The 14,023-nt window shown below is 30.8% G+C and overlaps 1 protein-coding gene across 1 annotated transcript in view; it reads right to left on the bottom strand.

Moving 5' to 3' along the window:
- The window catches only part of LOC129962507 (26S proteasome non-ATPase regulatory subunit 8-like), a 36,755-nt gene that overhangs the window by 10,058 nt on the left and 12,674 nt on the right, over positions 1 to 14,023 (bottom strand). The window contains exons 3-4 of the mRNA XM_056076252.1: positions 4,039 to 4,141; positions 740 to 833 (exon numbers count right to left, since the gene is read on the bottom strand). Coding sequence (XP_055932227.1) covers positions 740 to 833; positions 4,039 to 4,141 — 197 coding nt within the window. The remainder of the gene's footprint in view (positions 1 to 739; positions 834 to 4,038; positions 4,142 to 14,023) is intronic.

Here is a 14,023-nt window from a genome sequence, read left to right as displayed (position 1 = left end):
ATTAATATGTGCCTGTCTCCCAAATATTATTTAGGGTTATATTTTCCTACAACAAATGGATTTGTCAGACTTCTCAAACCCTTCTAGCAAAATCAGGATTGATTTTTTTTATCCATCCAATTTATATTAAATACGGATTTTGAGTATCTTATTGTTTAAAAAAATACTCTAATCTACTCTAAATAAATTCACAATTTCTCAAATGATAAAACACACACACACACACACAAATGATAAAATGTCCTGCATTTTCCCGGTTTTTTCAAATCAATTTTTAAATTCCCTGTTTTCCAGGTTCTCCCGATGGCGTGGCAACCCTGATGCATTTAAATTTGTACAAAATGCAGAAGCTTCTTAAAAAGCAGTAGTTTTATAAATGGTGAATTTTTATTTAGATTTAAAAAATTTTAATTAAAAAATTGGTACTCAACTGCATTAAACTGGAAAATTTTAAACTTAACCGCATCTCAATGGTAGACAAAGACTAGCACGACATCTTTCGGGATTAACTGGTGGTTGTAATAAACATGACATTTTTAGGAATTCATTGCTAGCATGCAATTAATGCATAATTACTAAAAAAATTAGTCAGTTTCATTTACTATCGTTAAAATTGGGGCAAACTGCACCCCAACCAAAATTTTCAATATTAAGAAAAAGAATTATGACCCATGTTTCCCTGCCGCTCTTTAAATGCAATATTTTTATTAATAATTATGTATAAAGAAACATTAGTTACTGTATGGAATTCGGCTACTCGATTCTGAGCAAGAAGACACAAGAGATTCAAACCTAAAAGCTGATACTTCGAAGCAGATTCAGGCAAATCATTTCTGTAACAAAAGCATATTATTTAATGCCACACATGAAAATATTTTCGAAATACACACATTATTTCTAAATAAAACACAATATATTTTTAAACTTTTATAAAATATCTTCATACTCTTCTTCAATAATCTTACCAGAGGTATTTAATAAACATTTTTTTAAAAGAGATAATTAGAATTTCATAAATATCAATCCCCTTACTTTTTAAAAACAAGACAAGCAATATAAACAAAAAATTAGATATGACAAATAAAAAGAAAAATTAAATACAAATATATCCTCCAACATTGATGACCTAGTCATTAGTAGCACTTCTTATTGATATATTACATATAACATAATATCACTAAATCATTGAAGAATGGATATTTTAGAGTTACAAAGAATTTTAACAAGTCAAAACAAATATTTTCAAAAATTATTCAAAATTATTTAACTGACATATAAGTGAAATACTTTAATAATAATACCAACAAACATGATTTTATTAATAACATAAATTAACACCATTTTTTACTCATTTACTATTTTGTTTCATTAAATAGCACACACTCTTGCTTTTCTTAAATCATTATTAGTCAGTTTAACATCATAACAAATTCTCATATTCATTTTTCTTATGAACAGCGACTAATGTTTTTGTATTCGTGCTAGAACAAGATTCTAGTTCCCCCCCCCCCAACTAACAATGCTGAAAATATTTTCATTATCCACAGTACTGTGAGTAAAGATTCAAGAAAGGGATATTTTTAGTGTATTTTGTAGTTTTCTGTATAAATATTCGGAAGGGCGAGGAATAATTTTTATACACACACACACTTTCCCCCCCCCATAGTTTTTCATTACAAATATGTAATTCTGTAGTTTTCATCTAATTTCCGTAACTTTTGGAGAGTATGTACAAGTAATATAGGCAATCACAGTCAATATTAATTCAATAAATTTTGAATTGAATTAAGGGAACCAAAAACTTATAAAATGGTAAATTAAAATACCATAATAAATCATTCTACTCTAACAAACTGGGGAATCTTAAGAATTACTCATCCACATTCTCCAAAATTTTCAAAGCTATAAAAATAAGCTCAATTCTTGAGTCATAAAACTCTTTTTAATTTAAATTGGAATCGTTTCCAATCCAAATGGTATACTATATGCTATAATTTATCCAAAATCTATAAAGCAGTTATTGATGATAAAGATTAACCAATATTTTCTGTTGATTTTGAATCCACATTATCACTTGATATATGATTTTAAAAGGCATAAACTGCCTTCTTGAAGGATTTTCAATGGAAATGGTTCATATCTTGCTTAGCTTGAATGATAAACATAAAAAAACCCCACCAATATTCACCTTGATATCAGCAAATAATTCTTTGCTAAAATGTGTGAAGTCAAAAATGCTAAGAGGATGGTAGAACCCATAATTACAGGACCCTCTCTTTAGCTTACAGGCAGTATGACTGCTGTACCAACAATAAGTTTGGATTTCGTTCCCTCATTTAAACTTTCCAGCTGTACCCTAATTGCCCTATAAAATTCCTTCCTTTTTATCTCATACCCCTTAGGGTTAGGAGATTTTGTCTAGCAGTTGTTATAATCACAGTTGGTGCTAGTGAGTTTTGTGAACCCTGATTTGGCAACATTTTTTAAAAACAACATTCAATCATCAGCTAGCAAAAATACTTGTATTTAGGAACGAATGCTGATCATTTAGAATACCAGATTTATTTTTTAAATAGTTTTTTGCTAACTACTTTTCAGCATAATAATATCACAATGAAATCTTATGAATCGAATTCTAAGTAAATCATATCTAATCTTACTTTGATTAAATGAATTGTCTTAAACCTGGTTCATTACTTAAGTATTAGTAAATTTTCTGCAGAAAAATAATTTTTTGTTATAATTCAGTTATTGATTGTCTACAAAATTGAGTATATTTTTCAAATATACTACACTGCAATAAATAATTGAAATTATCAAAAAAAAAAAAAAAATCTCTATAAATTGAAAGAATCAACTATAGAATAGGAAAACGTTACTAGTAATTTATCTTAAAAACTGTTCAAACTATGTTAGGATTAAAAATTATATTCAATTTCTGTGAGTGCAATATATTAATATTAAAACATTGAAAGATATTTTAATCTCCAAAATAGCAGAGTATTGTTATCTGTGTTATGCACAAAGAAATGGAAATATTTTTAAAAAGAAAATATAAACAATTAGGTTCTTTATGCATGATATATAAATCGTCACATTTTATCAAAATTGATGAGTTAGATAAAATTCGCAATGATGTGTTCAAGCTTTATAAGAATTAAATTTACAGCTTCAGTAATGCTTGAAAAATTTATTTAATTGCAAATATGATTGAAAAATTGACAACATTTTGTTTAACATGCTAAATAACTCTACAGCAGTTATCCTATTTGAAATTTATTTAATGTTATAAAATTTAATTCAATGCTTTCTCCTATGAAATTAGTAAATTAATGTTTCAGAAAAATAAAATAAAGCTGCAATAAAAGGTTTTTTCTAAGATACAGGCACGGTAAAAACCGCAAAAAAGCAACCTGGTTATGATTGAGAGGACAGATGAACAATTACCACTATGGGTGGTCAAAATCGAAGAGGTTATTTTCAACAATCACCTTTTAAAGAAGGGGAAAGCATCTTCTAGCTTTTCCAACTGAATGCCCGCATTAAAAGTAACTTTTCTGAATTTGGATTCCCGAAGCTTAAAGGTTAAGCTTAAAGGTCTTAATGTATATATTATGGCGACTCGTATATAAATATTCTGTTGTTCTAATTATGTTGATCATGTTTTTTAATCTTTATGATGTAATTATTATCAATACCAATAATCTAAAATTTAAGCATATTCTTCAAGATGAAATTTCTCTTAAACAATGCACACCACCTCTTTCAGCAAAATAAAATCGATAAGAAAGGAAAAAATATGCACATTTCAATAAAAAAATAATAATGAAATAAAAAACACATACAAAAAGACATTCTAAACAGGAAAAAGTCAGACCCCATTCAGTTCTCAAATAAGATTGGAAAGATCAACCACATTGTATCAAAAGGTGTTTTAGTATCATTATCACATTTGACATTTATAGTAAGTTATAATTATATATAAATAAGTTCAACATGCTTTATTATTTTATCTTAATGTATTGATTATAAAATTACCTGTAATCCAGATAATAACACTTCAGCTGGGCAATATATCTTTCAAAAGATGGGATATTTTTATTCTTGATGCTCCATTGTGCTCCTAGTTCTAATATATCACCTGAAAAGCAAAACATATTCTGGTTATAATTCAATTTCAGGTTAGTTAGCAATTTAATAGGTACTGAACATTATATACATAAAATTACTGCCTTTGGTGAACAACTGGCTCAGCACTTCAGTGTCAGTTTATTCTATTTCAAACTGTAATGTAATTTCTCATGCACACAGTGCAGATAATAAGCAGAATCTATGTTCTGTTTATTATCCTATGTTAGTTTTCAACAATGGATAAAAATCACTCAGTTAAATATTTTTCTGAAACAATGAAAATGGTTGGAATTTCACAACAAAAATGAAATTTATTATTGAAAATTATGCAAAAGTATTTTTAAAAAACTGACAAAATTCAGCAAAAATATACATAACTAAATTGATATCACTCATTTTTTTTAAATTTTAAAATGATGCAAAATATTTTGGGAAATTATTATGGAAAAATGAAATGTTTATTTTTTTTTTTTATTATTATTTAAAATTATCATGGTGTACATTTTCTCTCCAAAATATATCTATGACAAATTTGGTAGCTCTAAGTCAAACAGTCTATTTTGTTTGCACCAATCCATACATTCTTCCACAATTTTGCTAGCATATCCACACATTCTTCTTTATAATTAGAAAAGATAATGATAATAGTAACTATTATTGTTCTTTGGTTGTAGAACATAAAGAACAGAAACGAGCATTTAACATAAAATTGTCAACTTTAGCACAGTACACTTTGTAAGATGAGAATGTGCAACAGCAAATGACTCCCCCCCCCCAAGATAACTTTAAAAATATAGCAAAAAAAGTGTGTAAAAAACTTTGACATTTTTCTCCCATTTTTGAAACTAAAGAATGAAAATTCTATCTGCCTTTCTTAAAGATTTTATTCTTTCAATAGTTTTAATAAAATATTACTCATTTTTTTTTCTTCTTTTTAATTTTATGATCATTATAGATACCTTTTAAATTAAAAAAAAAATGTGATAATTTTTTTATACTTCAAAGAATTATTGCTTTTAGTTTTGTTCTTTATTTTATACTACCATAAATCTTTTACTGAATCAATAAACAAAAATTCTTGATTGTCGTGGCTGGTTCGTGAGGGCTTTGAATGAATAGGCAAATAGAAAACATAACAAAAAATTTATTGCAGATTCGTTCGAGTTACTCTGCTCAGTAACTCCTTCTCCTCCAAGAGCAAACATTCGAATGACATCACTCTTTTAAATAAACTCACGCTAGCTGTCCAGCGCCATCTATGAACGTTTATTTCCTAACGCTTCAAAATCCAATCACTACACCCCCAACGTAAGAGTAGTGTTTATATGAAAACATAAACATACCTCTGAATTAAAATTATGAATTGGATTTTAAAACGTATCTAATAACATCAAATTATCCAAATAAAAATAAACACAAATGCAAAGTTAACTTGAATGAATAACTAATTACTAACAAACATTTAAGAAAGCAATGAGGTAAAATAAGAAATGCACAATTGAATATAAATACCATCTTGATAATAAGAAACTCACTTATCAGTTAATATACATTAATATATACTTAATAATGTATATAATCACTAGTCAACTAATAAACACAAATTTATAATGAATATAATCACTTAGTAAACATTAAAACATAATTAAGAAAGGATTTCACTTGATAAACATTACTCAAAGGATATTTCAAATATAACCAAAACTGCTGAATAAAAATTTATAACAAACACTAGAAAAAGTTATATTTCTGTAACTAATCCTATTTCAAATAGTTTTGCACATTATACTCTTAACCAAACTTGCGAATACCAATTATTCAACATATTAAGAAAATGATAATTAAAAAAAAACATTAAAACAAATATACATAAATATCAAGCACAAATTATTATTATTTTATAGTCATTAATCCCATATTGATATATAAAACAGAAAAATGATATTAGTACTAAAAAAATGTTTTTCAGTCTATTTTGGTAATAAACGTAACAGAGCATCAGCATGCGGCATTTTAGAACCAGGGCAATGTTTTAATGTTATGTTGAATCTCTGCAAGGCAAATACCCACCTTTGTAGTCGAGATGACCGAGGAACGCACTTGGTCAGATAAGGAAGAGGGTTATAATCGGTAAAAATGTGGATCTCGGATCCAAACACAAGGGTTTCAAACTTTTTCAAACTCCAAACTATAGCAAATGCTTCCCGTTCGATTGTCGACCAAGATTGTTGACTTTTGTTTAATTTTTGACTTGCATAAGCGATAGGGCACATTTTTCCATCAACAGTCTGTGATAAACACGAGCCAATCCCGCTTGACGAGGCATCACAATGAATCACAAAGGGTTTGCTCATATTCAGGGTGTGTAGAGTAGGAGCGTGTAACAATGCTGATTTTAATTTTTTCAAAAGCAACACTATGCATTTCACACCACGGCAACACATCAGGGCTTCTTTTCTTTGTTAGTTCCGTTAATGGAAAGGCAATCTCGGCGAAATTCGCAATATAATCACGATAATAGTTGAACAGGCCAAGAGCACTACGTAGTTGTTTCTTGGTTTCAGGTACGAGCAAACGAGAGATCGTTTCTAACTTAGATGGATCAGCTTGATGCTTTCCTGAGCCAATTATATGTCCCAGGTATGAAATTTCAGATTTCGCGAAAGCACAATTTGAAAGATTAACAGTGAATTGCAGCTCTTTCAATCTAACCAGCACCAAATGAAGGCGTTTCAAGTGAGAGGGTATCATTGGAGAATATAGCAATGTCATCAATATAAGCACGGCAAAATTCTCTGTATGGCGACAATGCTTTGTTCATTTCCCTTTGAAAAGTTGCAGCTGCATTTTTCAGCCCAAAAGGCATTACTTTAAAACGATATTGTGCTCTATGGGTCTTAAAAGATGTATAATCCCGCGAATCTTCTTGCATGGGAAGCGAATAGTACCCCTTCAAAAGATCGAACACACTAATCACATTTGCCTGTCCAATGGAATATATTAATTCCGTTGCGTCTTCCATGGAGAAATCGTCGGTTTTAGTCGCTGCATTCAAAGCTCGATAATCCACGCACATCCTGATAGATCCATCCTTCTTGTTTACACAGACTATAGGATAAACAACGTCAGCTGAGCTCTCTTCGATTAGATCTAGTTTTAGGAGTTCTTTGATTTGGGAGTCTATTTGAGGTTTCAGCGCTTCAGGAATCCTGTACACGTAAAGTTTTTTCCTTTCTTTATCGTCCTCTAATTTTATCTTGTGATGACCAACCTTTGCAACTCTAACTTGTCCAGTAAATATTGAATGATGATTCCGCAATAAGTTCCGGATTTGACATTTCACTTCCTCAGAAAGATGTCGCAAATCCACTTGATCAAATATCTCTTTCCAGTAACATACATTTTTATAACTGGGGGATGAATGAACTTCTCCAAAGTCTGCATCAAAGATCATGCCTACAGCATTAATTCTTGGATAGTATTTCCGAATTTTATTCGCATGACAATGCCGAATTTTTCCATCGCTAAGTTTTACTTTATATGAATGTGGAGGGCAATGCTCAATAACTTCTCCAGGACCAGTACAACGGGCATACAATTTGTTCGATGAATCAGGTAAACTTGGTCACCTGGCTTAAATTCCTTAGAAGCGGTTCGGCGATTAAAATATTCTGCATATGCCTGCTGTTTACCAGAAGCCATGAGAGATGCTTCCTCTGCAGCTCTTTCTAAGTTTATTTTTTGCTCCTGTAAATAATCCACAACTGATTTCTCCATGTTTAACGGAATGGCAATATCACCACACCAGCTCGATTTTAGAACACTGAGAGGTCCTCGTGCTTCACGTCCATACATTAACTTGAATGGCGAAACACCCGTCGTACAGTTAGGAACTTCCCTGTACGCAAAAAGCATATACGGAATGTATTTATCCCAATTACTCGGATCAGTTCTGATAATGTGATGGAGTGAACTTTTGAACACCCTATTATATATTTCTATAAGGTCATTCCCAGCTAGATGGTTAGGCGTCGTAAATCTGGGAGCACAACCTAATCTTTTCATGAATTCCTGAGTTAACTTAGAAATAAAGTTCGTTAAATTATCACTTGCAATAACATTGGGTATTCCAGTCCGCATGAATATCTCCAATAAAGCATCACACGTAGCTTTAGCCGTTAACGAACGAAGAGGGATAGCCTCTGTTGTGGATTGTACATAGATGGCGCTCCTGCCTGTTATTTACTTCCTCTTTGTAAACATCCACCCCCGAGAACGGGGACTTGCGTGGCAGGCACGGACCCCAGCGGTAATGGAATTTCCCTGAACTTTAAACTCTGTTGTTATTGTTAATAAAAAAATATCTAAAGGCACCGAGAGTTGGAATTTCTTCATTAAGCACTACCACTGACCACAGTTGCAACATGGTGCATCGGCCGGGAAATTAATCAAGATTGGATACGGGTAAGACCTTTGATATTTTATTTAAGCATGGATAAATTAACAAAGATAATAGAAAAGAGAAGCAGTGTTCGCAGCAGCGTCACTAAGCTACTAAAAAGAGCACATGTAGCTCTGGAGGAAGAAAAAGAAAAAAGTGACTGAAATACTTTGGAGGAAATCCTTGAACGTTTAGGAACTAATGAGGAAATATTAAAACAATATAATCAAGAAGTAGAAGACCTTATTACTGATCCAGAAAAATTCAAATCAGAATTAAAAGGATAGGAAGAATATGAGGATAAAATATTAACAGTCAAAATTAAATTAAGGTGTCATCTAAACATTTCACCGTAAATACTTCTGCCCAGGAATCTAATTCGAGCCTAAACAAATCAATAAATGCAGTTTCGGCTCTGAAACTACCTAAATTAGAAATTCTATTTTTTTCTGGCGGTACGAATTTTATGGAATTCCTTAATTGCTATAATAGTGCAATCGGATATAATGACTCATTAACTAAAATAGAAAAATTTCAATACTTAAAATCGTTGCTTTCTCCCCCCGCATATAACGTAGTTGCCGGATTCGAGTTAAATGAAAAAAATTATGATTCTTGTATTGGAACTTTTAAATCAACGCTATGGGCGTAAGGATTTCATCATAAATTCCTATATGTCTAGATTACTAAATTTAGAGCCTGTTAGAAATTCATCCCACGTTAAAGGCTTGCGTAGATTGTATGACGACATTGAAATAAATATAAGAAATTTAAAATCTCTAGATGTTACAGAATTATCTTATGGTCATTTGTTGAATCCTTTATTATTAAAATTATTGCCCCAAGATTTGGTTTTGGATTTTCATCGGAAGCGCAGTAAGGATAATAACTGTGAGGTAGGGATTGCAATACCGGGATACCGAATACCGGTATTTTGAGCCATTTGTACATTTTTGTAATACCGGTATTCACAAGTTTAAATATCGGTTTTTCGATATTTACTAGAAATTGTCTTCATTATATGTTCAGGTATCGCGAACATAGCAAAATAGTATACGTTTTTGTTTTTATGTCTTCCTAACGTGCGAAATTAAATAGCTAATTAATGGCTTGAATCTAAATTAGCGAAATATGGATTATCCCTGAAAGAAAATATTGTATCCATAACGACTGATGGAGCAACAATTATGAAAAAAGTTGGAAAGTGGATTGGTGTAAATCAGCAGTTGTGCTATGCACATGAAATTCAATTAAGAGTAATAGATGTATTATACCAAAAAAATAAAGAACAGAAGAATCCAAATACTGTGGATATAGAAATTTCGGATTCCAACTTGGAAAAGAGTAAGAGTGAGAGTGATATTGACAATGAAGATAATGACAATGTAATTGTTGAAGAAGATATTGCTAATGAGGATGAAATATTAACCTATCAAGAATTGCATCCTATAATTTATAAAGTTCGAAAAATTGTTAAGATATTTAAACGTTCCCCTAAAAAAATTTATATTACTTAAATATATACTAACTGAAAATAAAACTGAATATATGTTAATATTAGATTCTAAAACACGTTGGAACAGTTTACTTCTAATGATGGAACGATTTTTGAAACTGAGAAATCCAATCCAAAAAGCAATAATCGACTTAAACCTGTAAATTAATTTTTCAGATAGTGAATTCGACTTAATATCCAGAACTGTATCAGCTCTACTTCCAATAAAACTGACTATTGAGGCATTATGCCGGAGAGATTCTAATTTATTAACAGCTAATGCAACAATAAATTTCATGTTGCAGTCACTGAAAGAACAACACACATCACTATCTGAAGAATTATATATTACAATGAAAAATCGCACAGAAGAAAGGCATACCGAAATAGAAAATGTCTTATGATATTTACATAATTATAATGATTTTAAAAATGAAAATGAAAAAGAAGAAAAGAAAATAACCAATTCAAATCTGATTAAGTTTAGAGTAAATTTTCTTAAAATTTTTTACCCACAAACCTATCTACATTCAGAAGAATTCGGTTCATTTATCGAAGATTATGATGACACTAATGTCGATAGTGAAAAGGAATTGTCTTTTGAACAAAAATTAGAATTAGCGATAAATAAAACATAAAAAAAATAACTAACCAATATATAATACGGAAATCAGCTATATCCAAAACCATCCGACGAGAAATCGATTTATTTGAAGATGAGGGATTTAGAGGTCAATTCTTGGAAAAAGTATGTTGGTCATTGCTAACAGTGCCACCAACTAGAGTAGACGCGGAAAGAGCGTTTTCGACAGCTGGTAATTTTTACATAAAATTATTTTTCAGGCTTAATGACAGTACAATTGATGCATTATGTTTTTTGAGATCACATTTCAAAAATTTGTAATAGTACCACAGATTGAATTTTCTTGTGATTTAAATAAATAACATGTTTTTTTACTTTTTTGTGATTATATATTGTTATAATTTATAAGTTACAAATTATTTTTGTGATATTTACTCTAACAAAACTGGCAAATAAAACAAAGAAACACCTGTTTTCTTTCTTTTTCTAAAATTTCTAATACCGGTATTAAAACCGGTATCCCAGTATTAAGATAAAAAATACCGAATACTGGTATTAAATTTTGGTCCGGTTTTGCAATCCCTACTGTGAGGTTTCGGAAATTATGGATTTCTTAAGAAATGAAGTTGAATCGAGGGAAATTTGTGAGTCTATTATTAGTAACCCAAAAAGTTCTAAAACTCAACGCACCGTTTCTCCAAATTATAATAGGCATCAAAAAAATTATTTAAGGCCAAAAAATGCTTCGTCTGCCGCGGCATTGCATACCCAGGTAAAAGATGTTTGTATATTTTGCGATTGCGTAAACGGTCATGATTCAACAAGTTGTAAACTTTTGAATATCGAAGAAAAAATAAATAAACTTAAAATTGAGGGTAGATGTTGGAATTGTTTTAAAAAAAATCATATGAGCAGATTCGTGTGTAAAAAATGTTCTTCTAAATTTCACCATGAATCAGTATGTAGGAAAAATGATAACCCTCTTAAGCAGTGTGAGAAACGTAGTTGGAAGGCAAACTGAAATCGGAAGTAATTCTCATAATTCACCTTCGATATCAAATAAAAATGTTGAGAATATTTCTGTATCGCATAGTAATGTTAATGCGAAAAATAAAGCCTTTTTACAAAGGTCGGTATTAACAAGTGCCATTTTGGATAGCGCTTCTCATAAGAGTTTTATCTCGGCTAAATTAGCTAAAACGTTAAATCTCAAACCAATAAGATACGAAGAGCTTGCTATATATTCTTTTGGCCAAACTTAAAATAACGTCATATCATAAAAAACGATATCCGATTGTATGCTTGAAGCTTGAGAATAGGCATGATCGATCAAAATTTTATATGCTCGAAGCTCTGGTAATCTATACTTATAATAAAGCTCAATGTGTGTGTGTGTGTGTGTGTGTGTGTGTTGGCGCTCTACAGGCCAGACCATTCAACTTACATCTACCAAATTTGGTACATGTATACCTTAGAGGTCGGGAATGTGCACCTGGGGTCCCTTTTTTTGAAATTTTAATTAGAATTTTAATTATTAATAAAAAACTAACTTTCCCGCCAAAAAAATCTTCCATTTTCCCCACCGCCAACTTTTCCGCCAAAATAATCTTCCATTTTCATCAACGCCAAATGATTTAGGGTTTAGTTCTTTTTTTCTCCCAACAGTAATGAGGCTAGGGTTAAGATTTTTCGGCGGATTATTTCAAACGATTCTGTTTATTTTCTTAATGTTTTATGCATTTAAAATTAAACATTGTTAATTAATCCATGTTTCAGATTCATTCTGAAGTACTTTTGAATTAAAATAACACAGAATAAAGGAAATTAAAAATGTATAATCTGCATAGCGTTACCCCAACTGGCGTAGAAAAATTCACGCATTTGCGTTACCGTAAAAGGCGAAGAAAATTCACGCATGCGCACTATGTTCTGATTGTTGGCATGGCAACCATTATCAACGGACGATTTAAATTACTTTTAGGTTAGTTCTATGCTTTTGTAAGTAAATTGTATTTATGTTAGTTATATATTTTTTGTATATGCTTATAGTTTTAAGTACATCGTTTTTTAAGTAGTTTTTTTTAACCTGTTTTCAATAATTTAAATTATTTTTAGGCTAATTGCATGCTTTTGTAATTAAATTGTATTTATGTTAGTTATATACTTTTTTGATATATCCTTATAGTTATCGTTTTTTAAGTAGTTTTTTTAAACCTGTTTTCGACCGATTATTTTAAACGATTCATTTTATTTTCTTAGTGTTTGATGCATTTAAAATGAAACATTGTTAATGAATCGATCCGTTCATGATGAATCTGAGAAAATTTTGTTGACAAATTCTTGAGATATTACATAAATTAAGAAAGATATTCTTTAGTGCCCATAAAGTTTAAACGCTCAGTGACTCTATTATCAGTAATCATATTATTAAAAAAATGCTTTGTTTCAGTAAAAAATATTATTATATTAATTGCAGATTAATCCTTTACACTTTAATTTAAAGCATAAATTCTACGAGGGGTAACAGAAAATTAGAGAGATACATATCACTTTATGACTGAAGGCCTTTATAATATTATGAGTGAATTATATGACTATCAAAATTTGAAGTTTTAAAATATTTTGCTGAAGAATCTATTAAAGTTGGAATTGCATAAAATATTTAATTATTAAAATTTTAACGAACATTAAGATTGGCGAACCGGCTGGTCGCCAAAGGCGGCTAGTAAGAAATAATTTCGAATTGAAATATTCCAGACGACTCTATTTCGAGCGAGTTGAAGACAAAAAACATACAACTTGCCGACTCATTTGACAAGGGGGTTCCGGTGGAAATTCTAGTGGGCAGTGACTCCTTTTGGGAAGTTGTTTATGACCAACGGGAAAGGGTCTGTCAGAACACCTGGGTCATAAATTGTCTTCTAGTGGCTGATAGGGGGTGTCGGTAAGAGGAACGATTCGACTGAAAGTTGCGAGAATGTTTGGTAATGGATTCTTCTTCTATTTTGTTTGAGCTCAATAAATTTTGGGAGATAGAGGAATTTCCTAGCGAAATACGAGGCCTTTCTGAGAGGGATGATAAATTGATTAAAACCTTCGAAAATAATTTGAAATTTAATGGAGAACGGTATGTTTGCAAATTAATGTGGAAAGATAATATGGGATCTCCGGTTGAATTGGATTCTAATTTTGAAGTTGCGGGCAAGTACAAAAAAATTGTTAAGGATCAATTAGAATGCGATATTGTCGAGAAATGTGTTCATGAAGACACTCGGACGGGATATTATATACCTCACAGAGCGATTATCCGTGACGATAAAGCTACGACTCAAGTTCGAATAGTTTATGATTGTAGTAGTAAGGGAGGGGAAAA

The sequence above is a fragment of the Argiope bruennichi genome, chromosome 1 (genome assembly GCF_947563725.1).
Source record: "Argiope bruennichi chromosome 1, qqArgBrue1.1, whole genome shotgun sequence".
In the NCBI taxonomy this organism is placed as follows: domain Eukaryota; kingdom Metazoa; phylum Arthropoda; class Arachnida; order Araneae; family Araneidae; genus Argiope; species Argiope bruennichi.
Note: the sequence above shows the minus strand (reverse complement) of the source record. Positions and strands in the feature narration are given on the sequence as shown.